The 16782-nt window shown below is 32.6% G+C and overlaps 1 protein-coding gene and 2 pseudogenes across 1 annotated transcript; all 3 read left to right on the top strand.

The window, feature by feature from the left end:
* Positions 1-1536: 1536 nt before the first annotated feature.
* On the top strand, positions 1537-4399 carry LOC143205748 (translation elongation factor 2-like; annotated as a pseudogene).
* A 39-nt stretch (positions 4400-4438) lies between these two features.
* LOC143205747 (eukaryotic translation elongation factor 2-like) lies at positions 4439-14505 on the top strand (annotated as a pseudogene).
* Positions 8261-10546, top strand: LOC143205692 (translation elongation factor 2-like). The gene is made up of 3 exons (XM_076418793.1): positions 8261-8632; positions 8694-9187; positions 10385-10546. The coding sequence occupies exons 1-2, from the start codon at positions 8425-8427 to the stop codon at positions 8729-8731; spliced, it is 246 nt and encodes an 81-aa protein (XP_076274908.1). The 5' UTR covers positions 8261-8424; the 3' UTR covers positions 8732-9187; positions 10385-10546.
* Positions 14506-16782: the final 2277 nt, after the last annotated feature.

Genomic DNA, 16782 nt, shown 5'->3' with positions numbered 1-16782 from the left:
TGTCTAGCTAAGGCATTTATCGATTAATATCGTGAAGAATGTATCCGGAGATCATTGAGATGATTGATGATGGTAAATGTATCATGCTATGGCTAATATTATCCAACAAAACTCGCTGGAAAGCTGAAATTCTTAAATACACCAGATCTAACTGTAAAAAATAATAAATATAAAATATAATGGGGCGTGCAGTGTCCACAGATCAATTGATTAACTTCAGTTAATGTACAATGGTTAATAAGACAGATAAACGAGTAACATTGATTGATGTTTCCACGCGGAAAATAAACATACAAGTTCTTGCATTAAGAGAAAATGAGCCGGGTCTCTACGAACATCTATCAAAACCATCCAAAAAGCATCTTTGTTAGTAACAACAAAAAATCAACAATCAAATCAATAAAAATAAAACGAATATGTAACAACTGGATTCCTATAGACGAACTTCGATTGTGTCGAAGTAATCTAGTTACACATATTAATTTTTTCCTTAGAAGATATCCGGCTCAGTTGATCAGTGTCATCAACTAAGCGGTTTCTGGTTTTACTGTGCTACATGTCCACTTTACGCGCTTTACCAATAAACCGTTTTATTGTAAACGAAGTAGTACTATTCAACATCTCTAGAATATTAGTTATGGTGTAAACCTTAACCTATAAATTGATTCTGGACATCGGTAATGAATGAAATTAGAATTACAGGTTGGCCAATTAAAAAATAATTAATATTATAAATATATAAGTTAAAAAAAAGTTATAAATATTTAATCTTTACGGATTATATAATTGCTGTATATTATATAAAATTAATTATATATGCTTATTTCAAACATATTTAGTTACAACAGTATACATACCATCTATTTACAAAGACGGTTGGTATCAAATACTCGGCCATTTTAACATTGTTTTAATCGTCAACTTAATTACTTGCATCTTGCCGGGTTTTTCACACAATTTGTGATTTCGAAAATAGTTATAATGTCATCTAATACAGGAGGTAACAATTTAAAACAAATACTAATATTGGAGATAGTATCTAACGAATCATCTCTAGGAAACGTTAGAGATTTACCGGCTAGTACTACTACGCAAGTGCAGGAAGAGGTGCCAACGCCTGTTACTTATACTTACAGATGTATTAACGTCGAATCATCTAATAGTCCTTATATTATCGTTGATGATATTTATGTTAGTGTTAAAATATTAAACGACAAAGTGCTCTCAAGAACGAAGAGATTCTCAGTTGAAGTGTATAACTTATTTTATATGCAGTGTAGTGTTATGAGTAAAGTGGAAGTAGATCTGCTCAATATGATTAACATTGCACATGGTGATTTTTTGGAAGCAGTTTTCGAGAGGGCCGTGAATACAAAATGCAATTGTTTGAATTTTTAAGAATGTATTTTTTTTTTAAATTTTGTGAATATATTTTGTACAATCTTATAAAACAAATGTACAAACAATATCCTAAAGAGATATGCGGCTTTTTACAGATAACTGCTAAGTATCACGTACCATTTATAGTGAGAGACAATGAAAGTTACACGCCTTTGTTTTACTCTGAAGGAGATTTCCTTTTTGGGAGACAAAATTATAGTGTGCACTAATTGGGAAATGGCCTATTTTAAACTGTTATTCAAACTTCAGAAACTTAAAATCGAATTTGGAAAATACGACTTGTGTCTCATAGTTAAAGTTGGTGATTTGTTACCCTTCGTTGAGGGGGTTGTTGACACAAAATAACATGGCCTTTCTCCGATATGCTCTGGATGAAGCCAGATAATAACTGAAAATCAAATATTTATTCTTCAACAATAATTAAAATTGATGTTATTTTCAAATTCCTATATGTTAGTTTATGTTTGAGAACTTTCTCTACATATTTTGTTACAGAATACTTATAATCCTAGTTACAATATTGTAATCATGTTTAAACAAATTAATAGTTAATAAAAGTTTGATTTAACGAATCATATTTCTTTTAATTTTTATTGTGCCATTTAATAATAATGAATTGAATATATTATTTGTATATAGTTTAAAAGTTGTTTTAAATAACATTAATTGGTAGTGTTTATAGTTATTTAAAATTAGACATTTAAACCTCTCTAATGCATTTAATATTTGTTTTTCTTTCTTGTTCATTTTAAATTTACTATTCATACATTTAGTCTATTTTTTAGTATGTGTCTTTTTTGCCTGTTATAACTATGGTGTCTGTATGAGTATGTCCCCAAATAATAGTCCGCTAACTGTTTCTTGTACTATATTTTTTATGTATGCCAAACTATATCGAAGGCCCATCTAAGAATATAACTGAACTTATTTTTTAGCTTTCTTCTGTTATTACAGAAATTAGTTTTATGTTTCTAAACATTACGTATTCTTAACACTTATTTTTCATAGAGGTGAATTTTACAGTAGATGAAATTTGTGCCATGGTGGTCTAAAAACGAAACATCCGTAATATATTCGTCATAGACAGGATTAACAGACTCCTTAGTATCAAAAACTGGTATAATTGCCGGTGCCAAAGTTAGAGAAATACATTTTACAGACACCAGAAAAAATGAACAAGACAGATTTATAACCATTAAATCAACGTAAGCATATTAATAATATGTAGTCTTTTGAAATATTGAACGACGAATTTTACAAACCACTGAACATGTGTGATAATTTTGATTAGTCATTCTCTTTAAAATAAAGCTGGGTATATGTTTTAACAAAAATACTAACTAATCTATTTTTATCGCCATATTTATATATTTTGAGCTCGAAGATAGGGATTTCTTCATAAATAATCTTGATTAACGCGAAAAAGAATAGAAAGTTTTTTTGATTAATTTGATTGGTTCCTCTGGGCACATAGATTTCCTTTCTGAAGTAACTGCTGCCCATCGTGTAAGTGATGATGCTCTTGTTGTAGTAGATTGTGTTTCCTATAAGTAAATTATTTGTATAATAAATTAAATAATTATGTATGTATTTTTGGTGTAACTTCACTTTGTATTAATTGTACTAAAGAAACATGCATAATGCAATTCAATGCACATTCAATAACGCATATCTAAATATATTTCTGTGGTAAAGGCTACCGAATTAAAGTAGGAAACATTGTAGTGTCTTTAAAATCTTTTAATTAATCGTGATGTCATCTCCAACCGCCCTAGGCCGACATTGGTTAATGATTGGTGCTACTGATGCTACTAATTCGCTATAAATTATGAATAAAGTTAGAAATAATTTTGTAATAATGAATTATTTGCAGGTGCGTGCACTTCTCATATAGGTTATTTCTACAATTTTGGTCCTTTTTTTTCCGGTAAAGTAGCCATCGACATGAACGCCCCCATCCGGGGACCTAACTATGTGGCCTCAAGAAAGAGGATTTACACGAGAAGACAATTCAGGGAGCCATCTTCTTGATTGGTCGTTATATAGAAGCCATGGAAGATGTCCCATCTAGAAATATTTGCACTTTGTTCGGTCTGGATCAATTTTTGTTTAATCCCGATAACATCGCCGTATTCACAAACATGCAGATATTAAACGTCCTGAATTTCGGCGTAACTCTCGTAGTACGTGTAGCTGTGGAACCCAAGAATCCGGCCGATTCACCAAAACCTGTAGAAGGTACGCAAATGTTCGCTTTTATTGTGTGATTATCACTAAGGTCTGTGTCATTTGACCTCAGGTTTGAAACGTTTGGCTAAGTCTGATCTTATGGTACAATGTGTCATTGAAGAATCTAGCAAAAACATCTTTGTCGGTGCCAGAGAGCTCCTCTTAGAAATGTGTCTGAAGGCCTTGGAGGAGGATCATGCTAGAATTCAAGTCAATTAATCCGACCCGGTAGTGCCCTTCGTGTAACTGATGGTGTTCTTGTTGCAGTAGATTGTGTTACGGGTAGGTAAATTCCTAAATAATTATTTGTATAATATATTAAATAATTATGTATGTATTTAAGGTGTTACTTCACTTTGTAATAATTTTACCAATGAAACATGCATAATGCAATTCAATGCAGATGCAATAACGCATATCTAAATATATTTCTGTGGTAAAGACAATTTATTAAGAACTTCCGATATAAAGTAGGAAACATTGTAGTGTCTTTACAATCTTTTAATTAATCGCGATGTCATCTCCAACCGCACCAGGCCGACATTGATAAATGATTGGTGCTACTGATGCTGCTAATTCGCTATAAATTATAAATAAAGTTAGAAATAAATTGGTAGTAATGAATTATTTGCAGGTGTGTGTACAAACGAAAACTATGTTACGTCAGGCTATCGACGAACGTATTAAGCCAATCTTGTTCATGAACAGGATGGACCGTACCCATTTGAAATTGCAGTTGGGTGCTGAATAAATTTACCAAATTTTTTGACCTTTAACAATCTATGGGATTAGGAATATTTCAACCCAAAAACAGGATAATGATAACAAAAGATCGTTTTGCATGTACATCTTGAATCCCACATACAAAATTTCTGACTTGATTATGAACTGCAAGTAAACATGTGTTTTATTTAAAAAAAAATTAATTATTCTAGCACAATTAGTCCGCTATATAGTTTACAAAATAACTTTTATGAAATTATTAGGAAATAAATATATTGTTGGCAGTGCATTGGAAGTCTAGGTATTAAACGCTTTCATGTTACTTCTATCTTTATATCCTATGGTGACAAGTTGTTATATCGAGAATGCATTATATATTTGTAGTTCATGGGTGTAACTAAAATTTTTATTTTTAGGAAAGTGGAATATGAAGCTCTTCTTTCCACACTGCGCATTAATTTGAAATATGAAGACAAGGATAAGGATGGAAAACAATTTAGTCGGACATGGTTACTTGCTGGTGGGACTTTGCTTCAGATGATTGCCGTTCACCTACCATCCCCAGTAACTGTTCTGAAATACAGAATGGAAATGTTATACGAAGGTCCACATGATGATGAAGAAGCTCTTAGTATGTGTCACCTGTATGGATTTATTTGTACCTGATGATGTGTAGTTTATAACTCTAGGCTGATTCACTGTGAATGATTGGTATAAACTAAACAACAATTACCAATTTTTTATTTTTTTTAATATTTGCAAATGACTATACTTTGCTTTTTTATTTTTAGGTATTAAAAACTGTGATCCCAACGGTCCTATGATGATATGTGTTTAAAATGGTACCTACTCCTCATAAAGGTTATTTCTACGATTTTGGTACTTTTTTTCCGGTAAAGTAGCCACCGGCATGAAGGCCCCTAAGGCCCCCTCCAGAGCCGTAACAATGTGGCCTCAGGAAGGAGGATTTACACGAGAAAACAATTCAGGGTGCCATGCTCATGATTGGTCGTTATATAGAAGCCATGGAAGATGTCCCATCTGCAAATATTTGCACTTTGTTCGGTCTGGATCAATTTTTCCCGATATCATCCTCACATTCACACACATGCAGAACTTGTATGTCATGAAATTCAGCGTAACTCTCGTAGTACATAGTTGTGGAACCCAAGAGTCCGGCCGATTCACCAAAACCTGTAGAAGCTATGCAAATGTTCGCTTTTATTGTGTGATTATCACTAAGGTCTTCGTCATTTGACTTCAGGTTTGAAACGTTTGGCCTTATGGTACAATGTGTCATTGAAGAATCTAGCACAAACATTATTGCCGGTGCCAGAGAGCTCCACTTAGAAATCTGTCTGAAGGCCTCGGACGAGGATCATGCTAGAATGCAAGTTACTGAATCCGACCCAGTAGTACCCTTGGTGTAACTGATGGTGCTCTTGTTGTAGTAGTTTGTGTTATGGGTAAGTAAATTTCTAAATAATTATTTGTATAATAAATTAAATAATTATGTAATTATTTTTGGTGTTACTTCACTTTGTATTAATTTTACTAAACAAAACTTAAAATTTTAAATTTATGCATATATAAATATATTTCTGTGGTAAAGACAACTTATTAAGAATTTCCAAATTAAAGTAGGAAATATTGTAGAAAGAATCTTGTTTTTTTTTGAATATTTTAATTAATCGTGATGTCATCGGTAACCGCCCTAGGCCGACATTGGTTAATATTTCGTGCTACTGAGGCTGCTAATTCGCTATAAATTATGGATATAGTTGGAAACAATTTTATAGTAATTAATTATATCAGGTGTGTGTACAAACGGAAACTATGTTACGTCAGCTTATCGACGAACGTATTAAGCCAATCTTGTTCATGAACAAGATGGACCCTAACTTTACCAAATTTTCTGACGTTTAACAATCTATGGGGTTAAGAATATTTCAACTCAAAAACAGGATAATGATAACAAAATATCGTTTTGCATGTACATTTTGAATCCCATCTACAAAATTTTTGACCTGATTATGAACTACAAGTAAACATGTGTTTTATTATTTAAAAAAAAATTTAATTCTTCCACCACAATTAGGCCACTATATAGTTTACAAAATAACTTTTATGAAGTTATTAGGAAATAAATATATTGTTGGCAATGCATTGGAAGAAAATTATAAGCCTAGGTATTAAACACCTTCATGTTACCTCTATCTTTATATCCTATGGTGACAAGCTATTATATTGAGAAAGCATTATATATTTACAGTTCTTGGGTGTAACTAAAATATTTATTTTAGGAAAGAAGAATATGAAGCCCATCTCTCCACACTGCGCACTAACTTGAAATATGAAGATAAGGATAAAGACTTAAAACAATTTAGGCGGACATGGTTACTTGTTGATGAGACTTTGCTTCAGATGATTACCGTTCATGGGCCATCCCCTGTAACTGCTCATAAATACAGAATGGAAATGTTATACGATGGTCCACATGTATATATTTTTAAAACGCCTGAAATTTTATTATTTATTTGTACATGACTATATGTAGTTTACAACTCTATGCTGATTCACTGTGAATGATTAGTATAAACTGAACAACAATTACCAATTTTTTAATATATGCAAATTACTATACTTCGCTTTTTTGATTTAAGGTATTAAGAACTGTGATCCTAACGGTCCTCTGACGATGTATGTGTCTAACATGGTACCCACTTCTCATAAAGGTCGTTTCCACGCTTTTTTTTCTGTCTTTTCCGGTAAAGTAGCCAACGGCATGAAGGCCTCTATACGAATACCTAAATATGTGCCATCAAGAAAGAGGATTTACATGAGAAGACAATTCAGGGAGCCATCTTCATGATTGGTCGTTATTAGAAGCCATGGAAGATGTCTCATCTGGAAATATTTGCACTTTGTTCGGTCTGGATCAATTTTTGGTTAAGCCCGATACCATCCCCACATTTACAAACATGCAGAAGTTGAATGTCATGAAATTCGGCGTAACTCTCGTAGTACGTGTTGCTGTGGAACCCAAGAATCCGGCCGATTCACCTATACCTTTAGAAGGTACGCAAATGTTGGCTTTTATTGTGTGATTATCACTAAGGTCTGTGTCATTTGACTTCAGGTTTGAAACGTTTGGCTAAGTCTGACCTTATGGTACAATGCGTCATTGAATAATCTGGCGAAAACATCATTGCCAGTGCCAGAGAGCTCCACTTAGAAATATGTCTGAAGGCCTTGGAGGAGGATCATGCTAGAATTCAAGTTACTTAGTCCGACCCAGTAGTGCCCTTCATGTAACTGATGGCGTTCTTGTTGCAGTAGATTGTATTACGGGTAAGTAAATTCCTAAATAATTATTTGTATAATAAATTAATTAATTATGGAAGTATTTCTGGTGTTACTTCACTTTGTACTAATTTTACTAAACAAAAATTAAAATTTTAAATAATGCATATATAAATATATTTCTGTGGTAAAGTCAACTTATTAAGAATTTTCGAATTAAAGTAGGAAACATCGAAACAAGAATCTTGTAGTATCTTTTCAATCTTTTAATTTTGTAATAATGAGTTATTTCAGTTGTGAGTACAAACGGAAACTATGTTACCTCAAAGGCCTTCCCCATTAACTGCTCAGAAGTACAGAATGGAAATGTTATACGAAGGTCCACATGGATGGATGTTTAAAACGCGTGAAATTTTAGGTTTTATTTGTACATGACGATATGTGGTTTACAACTCTATGCTGATTAACTGTGAATGATTGGTATAAACTGAACAATAATTACCAATTTTTTATTATTTTTTAGCATATGCAAATTACTATACTTCGCTTTTTGTTTTTAGGTATTACGAACTATGATCCTAACGGTCCTCTGACGATGTATATGTCTAAAATGGTACCAATTTCTCATAAAGGTCGTTTACACGCTTTTTTTCCTGTCTTTTCCGGTAAATTAGCCAAAGGCATGAAGGCCCCTATCGTAAGACCCTAATATGTGGCTTCAAGAAAGAAGATTTAAACGAGCGGACAATACATGGAACCGTCCTCACGATGCGGCGTTATGTAGAAGTCATGGAAGATGTCCCATCTGGAAACATTTACAGATTGTTCGGAGTGGATCAATTTTTGGTTAAGTCCGATACCATCACCACATTCACAAACAAGCAGAACTTGAATATCAAGGAGTTCGGCTTATCTTCCATAGTATGTGTGGCTGTGGAACCGAAGAATCCGGCCCATTCAGAAAAACCTGTTGAAGGTACGGAATTATTCGCTTTTATTGTGTGACTATCCCTAAGGTCTGTCTCATTTGACTTCAGGTTTGAAACGTTTGGCCAAGTCCGATCCTATAGTATAATGTGTCATTGAAGAATCTGGCGAATACATCATTGGCGGTGCCGGAGAGTTCCACAATCTGTCTGGAAGCCTTGGAGGGGATCATGCTAGCATTCAAGTTAATTTATTCGACCCTACTGGGTCTTACTGTACTACGTGTTACGGTATATTACTGTATTTTACCGTGAAACCGTCAGCGAAGAATCTGACCAGATCTACCTGTCAAAGTCGCCAAACAAATACAACAGATATTGGCACAAGTATTTTAGCTTCCAGGCTTTTAAATATATGCCGTTTGGATTTCTATCAACATGTAGTCTATAAGATGTAGTTTATAAGGCTCTGCAATATAAAAGCTAGAAGTCTCATCAGTGAATATAACATTGATTAAAAAGGATTGAAACGACATGCTAGTCAGCTAGTGGGATACTCATAAATAATTTGGATCAATATATAATTAGAGAATGATAGATATTAGGTGAGTTAGTTTACAGTTCTTTTGGTTTAATTTTTAAATATTTCTTCCGTACTCTGGAACAAATAAAACACGCACTATATAGAGTATTGAATCAAAAGTTGCAGGCGTCTGAAAATTTCGAAACAAATGTGCTGTCTGGTATCTTGTACACTAAGAACAACGTTACTAATTATGTTTCTGTTTTTGTCTAGATGAATCTTCCACTGCCTTTTGGTTTATAGATCATACCAATTAATAAGCAAAAAAATGGCAACGCCCTCTTAATTTATTTTTTCAAATCATATTTAATGGAGTGAGTTTTATTCTTAACTAGCGACCCGCCCCGGCTTCGCATGGGTGCAATGCTGATACTAAATTAAATACACTACAGAAAAAATATGAACGTTGTATATAAAAACATAGCGGCCCGCTCCGACTTTGCACGGCCATAAAATATATATGCCTATGCCACTCAATGAAAACATGATTAAAATCGATCCAGTATTTTTGGTTCATTCATTACTGCCCTTGGCCTGCAGGCATTAAATTTGGAGTAAAACAATTCCTCTTCCCCTATACTTACTATGAAGATTTCCTGCTATCTTTGGAATATCTAAATTCATACAATTTTTATTACATTACACATTTTTAAACGCAAATTTTAAATTTGTAATATCTCCGAAAATATTTGTTTAATTTACATGCTGTAAGGAACCACATTGATCTATATTAATTGCACACTGTATTTAAGGTACTTAATTCGATAAGGATTAATGCCGTATTGCTTAAAATAGCTTCGTAAATAAGCCATTTTCTCACATAAAAAGTAAACAATAAAAATGGTTAATGTGGGTTATCCCTAAAAGATAAACATATACCATCGCGGACTTTTTTGTAGATCTTTTTATGGTGTACAATACTGTATTACATTAATTTGATCTAACTCGTAGGGTTAGGCAGCGTTTTTGCTAATTGCTAAATAAGCCTAAAAAAATAGGTTAATTTACGACATCACGTTAGAAACCTCTAAAATTAGCAATGTTGCCTTAGTATATTATGCATGTATTATACACATAAACCTTCCTCTTGAATCACTCTATCTATTGAAAAAAACCGCATCAAAATCCGTTGCATAGTTTTAAAGATTTAAGCGCACATATGGATATAGGGACAGAAAAGGCGACTTTGTTTTATACTATGTAGTGATTCTATTTACAGGATTCCAATGGGCAACAAAGCAATCCATCGTGGTGGCGGTTAGATCATTCCTACAACCCGTCATATGTTGTCTTGTATGCTTGCCTATTAGTCAATATATTATTAAAAGGTCAACAGCAGACGTCCAGCCCAGACTCATTGAACGTGTTTGTCAGTGTGAAATTCAGGTAAATCTTTTATACAATTAAATTTTCACTCCATCTTAGAAATACGTTCGATATCACAGAAAGCGGCACCAGATGATACAGCATTGTATGATAAGTAGCAATTTTGAATTGTTTATATAATTATATCCCGGTTGATTTAGGACTTCTATCCATTCTCAGATAATTCTCTAGAATCGACTTGGTGTAGGTGTTTGAGCAATTAAAGTACTGGATACAACTTAGTCCATGCATATTTATACTTTACAAACAACTCGGTTAAAGCCACAATACAGAAATGAATCAAGAGTGAGGGATCTTCATCTTGTCCGGGTGGTTTTATCACGAGCATGCGCTGTAGCGTTTTTACGATTTTATATACAAAGCAACTACTCTTAACATGTAATTATTCAACAATATATAAGCCGATTCAGTATATAGGCGCATCCACCCAATTATTATATGTCCAACTATATGTGTTGTAACATTCGCAAGATATGTTATATTAATGGTATATTACTTTCGGTTCTAAAGAATTCTTACTTTTTGGCCATTTGGAATAGGGGAACTAATAAGACATTAACAATCGTTAACAAATTATTATATTAACAAATGTTTCTTAAAAGTTATCCAAAAATACCTGATTTCTTCTAAAGATTTAATTGGCTGGTTTTCACAATGTTTCAACATGCTTGTTGAAAAATATGATTTATGATGTTTCGCATTTATAATTTAATTTTAGGAGATATTTCTTCAAGTTTAATATGTTTAAAAAATATACCAAAAACCACACCATAAGTCATGTATCTAATATTTGACCGAACTGCTTTATTATTGAATTTCCCGTTTTAATATTATAATTTTTCTGGAAACATAATTATTTATCAGATTATTTATTTATTATAAAAGCTAGTACTGTACTAATATACGAAATTCTTTTTTAACATATCTAATATTTTATTTTGTTGTTTTTCAGGATACGCATAAAATAAAGAAAGTTTTCCAGATCTCAGTCAATACTTGGACAAAATGTAAACGCGTCGTCAATGACAATCCATTTTTTTCTACAGTACAAATAAAAAGGGCATGATCCATGTTCTCGTCAGAGAGTAGACGGCAGACTGCATCTGCTTTTTAATTGCCAAATATAACAACTTGAGGGGATCCAAACTTGCTGGAGAAAGCGAATTATAGGAGAATTGGGGAATTGGACAGTAGGGGTTGACAGTACTTTGGTTGAAAGCTGCAATCCGACGAACTGTAGCAGTTAAAAAGGATGAGCAATTTAATATATATTTGGGTATACACGTAAGCTAGAGCCTGGTCTGGAATAAGGCGTCGTTCTCTGGAATCATTCCCTGTTCGGTGAACTTGAGAGAACAGTTTTGCCCATTTTTAAGGTCCACCCGATAGATGTGCGGTGGGCGTGGGTAGAAGAATGAGTCCATAAAGATACCAGATAACTGAAGTAAGGTAGTACATTCCATCTTACCGTGAACTTGTTAGGTTTATTAAGTTGTCTTTTTATAGCATTCATATGAATTGTAAAATTCAATTAATGTTATCAACATTTTTATTATTTAAATTTCAAACGTTAATTCATCAATAAACTATTATATTTCTTGTCATAGATTTTATAATTAATTAATAAATTTTTTGGAAAAATGACTTGTTTTAATGTTTGACCATAAAAAATGACACAAAGTTTTAAAATTACTTTCCAGGCGATGTGCATCCATTACAATATTTTTTAGAACCGATTTGGCAGAGGTAATTGGGCAATTAAAATACTGAATTCAGCTGAGCCGCTCTGTATTTATACTTTATGAATAAGTCGGTTATGGCCACATCACAGAATTAATTAAGATACCGGAATCTTCATCCTGCCCGTGAGGCTTTAACTCGATTTTGCCTCGTAGTGTTTTACATATTTATATTTCAAGGCAGCAAAACATTTATTTATGCAATCGTGCATAAAAGCGCATTTACCATATAGGCGTCTCTAATCAATTATTTGTGTCTAACATTCGGCCACCCTGACCTCGCAAAACTTCACTCCGGCCTGCTCTTGGAATATGGTGGTTTTTATTCTGAATTTTCTATAATGGAGACATACTCTTAACTACTTGATCTTTTAAAATTTCTTACCTTGTTGATAATTTTTTCTATATAGTTCCATTTTATACTTTCCATACTGTGTATTTTATAATTTCTGTGAAATCAATTTTTTACTTTTTGGAGTGACCAGCAGTTTATTCCTTCGGTGAGGTCCGACTGCCAGACACTATTTTAAATTCTCTTAATGGCCTGGTATATTCAATGATTCTTTTTCTGTTTTCTTTTTTTTTTCTTAGGATCCATATAATACACGTCCTGCTCGGACAGGAGTTCGGTGGTACTATGAATTTAACTTAAACATTATCTATATATTTTGATCAAACGATGATAACTCTATTCCTAATTTTTGAATTATTCTATACTGCTGGCGTAAAAACTTCCTGTTCGTCAGAGTGCATGCATCCGATGTGATGGAGGGCTGGCTGCCTCCATACTGTTGTCCGTAATGTAGACCTTTCCACGTCTGTTGTGGTGACTACCGATTGGTTGGCTACTCCTGTGCAGGCAGCCTGGCTGTAAACGTTCATAGCAACGTCGCTCGTGATGGCTCCCAATTTTTGGTACCCTTCATATCATCAGCTAATTTGTTGTCACGTGCAATGGTTGTTCTTATCGTTGGAGTACCCCACATAGGTATGCCCCTTTTGCAAGCTCTTTACTTTCCTAAATATAACTATATATTTGTAATAGATATCGAAGTTCTTTCCAGTTGCTCTATGTATTTGTGTTCTGAATCGCATCTTAAATTAATGACTTTATGCCTAACAAGATCTGAGAATAGAATATATATTTTCATTGTGTAAAACAATCGAACACTTGTTACCTCCTACTGTCCAACCTCTTTGATAAAATTACTTTGAGTGGAAGGACAAAAAATAATTTGAATACATTTAGTGTTTAATATCTTACCATGTATTTTATAGCTTATCACTTTTGGCGCTTAAAAAATATAACACACATTTATCTAATTTTTAGGCATTTAATTTTTAATCCTAAGCAAGCAGACCTTGGTAGTCAACAAGGCTTCTACTTATTAGCATATCAAGAAACCAAATGACAGATAACCGAGGTAATAAAAAAATGAATATGTTAACAATAAAAAAATAAAATACCGAATAAATTTTACAAGGAATAGACTATTTATCTCTAAAAATACTTGTCAACTTCATAAGTAAATCATATATAGTTATTAAACATACATTAAGCACATTTTTATAACATAAAACAATGAATTTTCAATAAATCACATAAACACTTAATACCGCACGCTTATAATAGAATTTTAAAATAGAACATAATTTATTTGCTTTGGATAATATAGCTTTTGGACTTTTCCAAATTTCATTATTACATCATTTTTGTGTCAAGTGTTTTGTCTTTGTATGTGATGAAACCACTGGTGTTTGTGGCACGTTTGTCTAAAAAGAAACCAATCAAAGCAAGTCAAATTTTGAAGAAAAACTCAAAAATTCATATTACATTTTTACGTTCCTGACAACTATTCAATTTGGATTTATTGGATACGGCAGTGTCTGTAAGTTGTCCTATTCTCTGTCTTTCAGAATTCCGAAAATTCCGTCTCTTTAAAGCAGACTCTGTGTCTAAACGTCTCAATACTTGATGTTCGAGACAATATTGCTCTGCAATATAAGTTGGGCCCTCACACTAAAAATACAAAAAAATTATAATATTTATAGATTATTAGGATATTCTAAAATCATAAATTACATTATCCCAACTATCATCAACTGGTACAAGTTTAATAGGTTCTAGAGGTGTTACCACCTTTTCAACTTCACTGCCTTCTTTTATTAGCTGCAATTCTATACACTTTTTATCCGGGCAGATACTATGGTGTAACTAGTATAAAAAAAGTACTGTATTGGTTTTCTTTAATAAATAATACACCTTACATTTAATTCTTCTGGTGGTACACGGTAACATGTATTGTAATCACAAGGGACTAGTTCAATATTCCCGCTGTTAGCAGCTTTGCATTTCTTCAAATGTAATTCCATCCTTGATACTCTTATGTGATGTGAGTTATTGTATGGACAAATAACTTTTTCATTGGGACTGTAAAATATCGGTTTATTATCTTTAAACTCTTTGGTCATACATTACTCTCTTAATATCTCCATTGTTTAAATTTCTGTATTATGTTTTTAAGATATTTTAAAATATACACTAATATAAATTGTTAATAGTTAAATTATAAACGTTTATACGTGAATAAATGCACTTAGTCTTTGAAATATTTCAATGTAGCAAACATTGTTTATCAAATTCTTTTGTCAAAATATTTTATGTTTTCTTATTGATTATATATATGGAAGATCAAAGAATAAACTAGAGATGATGAAAAAACTTCCGATGTATCGATAGTTACATAAATTATTCCATAAATATTATAAAGCCTTTTAATTATTTTTAATAAACTATTAAATTTGGTAGTTAACTTTAAAAGATTAGCTTCACTACACTAATTAAAATAAAAGATTTATTAAAAAATTCTATAGTATTTATATAGTATATTCTATAGTATTATTCAGTAGCTGTTAAAAAATATCTATATTTTATTCATCCCTTATATCCATATACTTTTTTAAAAGTTAACCTTGAAAGTGAAAGGAATACATAAAATTAAACAAATTAACTCGGCGGGAATGTGACACTAGAAGTTGGAAATATCATTCAACATCTTCCATTCAAGATCAAAATGATATTAGGTCGACTGCACGTTGTCGATATGTTCCCGTGCCGCATCTCCGAATGGTTCCGGAACAGTCTCCCTTAGTTCGTTGATTGAAAACGCATTGCCTTGTCTTACCTGTTGTACCAATAAGGTAGTATTTTTGTCGAATAAAGGCCTATTATTTAAACAAGTAAAGTTAGAATATAATGCACATTTTAAAGACTAGAACATCTGTGCTGAGGTTATAACAGTGAGTTAAATAAGAATTAAAATGACAGTGACAAAATAGCCGATGGATTATCCCCTTCAAAAGTGGTAAAATCAGACTGTGTAGAAACTATGCTTGTCGTCTTATCAGAACAGAAGCTAGAAATAACTGGATTAACGTAAAAATGCTATATGGCGTGGTAAACTTCCTCATCTGATGCTTCTAGCGCACAAGCTAGAATGGTTTGGATATGTAATTAATCTAAATTAAAAATTAGGGGTAAGTGATAACATTATAATTGTTAAGGCAAGTCAATCTGTCAAAGTCTGGTCCATACTATACAGTACATAGATACTATTTGAATGTTAAGCTATATATAATAGTACAGGAAAAATATATAACAGAACTTATTCTTGCGTTTACTAACAAAAAATTTCCGAGTTAACTTGCCTATAATGCCAACAACTCTCTGAATTATCGTCAATGTCCTGTATGAAATACTTTTATTTCTCGGTAAATAAAATACAAATATTCAACAAATATTATAATGGTCAATATACTAGGTGTTGCAACGATGATTACAATAACAATCGTATATCAAATACGTCAGCAAAGAGACTCTAAGAAACAATATGATTTCTGGTCAAGGCGTCGGCCTTAGTATCCAAAATGTGTACATCTCGGCATTCCCACCGCTCGGTCCCGATACCACGTCTGCCTCGATTAGCGAATGAGTCATCAGGTGCCCTCTATGTAATTGGTTAACAATACCGATCTATATTTTCTTGTAGCCCATCTCTTAGTGATTATGGAAAATTTCACTTGATTCATTTACCACAACGACCTACTTTGACGCACTGTATTAAGTAACATTGAATACGGACTATATCTTTTTAATCTGAAGCGGCAATAAAAATAAAAAATTCTGGGAATATACGAATAGTTAATTTAAATCAAGATAGAAGTCATCCGTTTTCACTCAATCATTGCAAAAAGGTCTATGCTGAAATTAGTTGTTGGTTAAAAATTTTTAAACCAAATAATACTAATTGTTCTACTATACAACAAAAGAAATCTCCATAAAATCCCTATTCCTACTATGTTGTGTGATAACAAGACATTTTGCAAATACTAAAATGTCGCAATATAATATAGTTTTAAGCAATATAAATATAGTTTTGCATAGCACTAGGATTTGTATTAAAAGTTTGAGTCTCGTTTTCTTCATTTTTAC

The sequence above is a fragment of the Rhynchophorus ferrugineus genome, unplaced genomic scaffold, assembly GCF_030347505.1.
Source record: "Rhynchophorus ferrugineus isolate W39M unplaced genomic scaffold, kcgeb_rfMv2 rfM14, whole genome shotgun sequence".
Taxonomy (NCBI): Eukaryota; Metazoa; Arthropoda; class Insecta; order Coleoptera; family Curculionidae; genus Rhynchophorus; species Rhynchophorus ferrugineus.
Note: the sequence above shows the minus strand (reverse complement) of the source record. Positions and strands in the feature narration are given on the sequence as shown.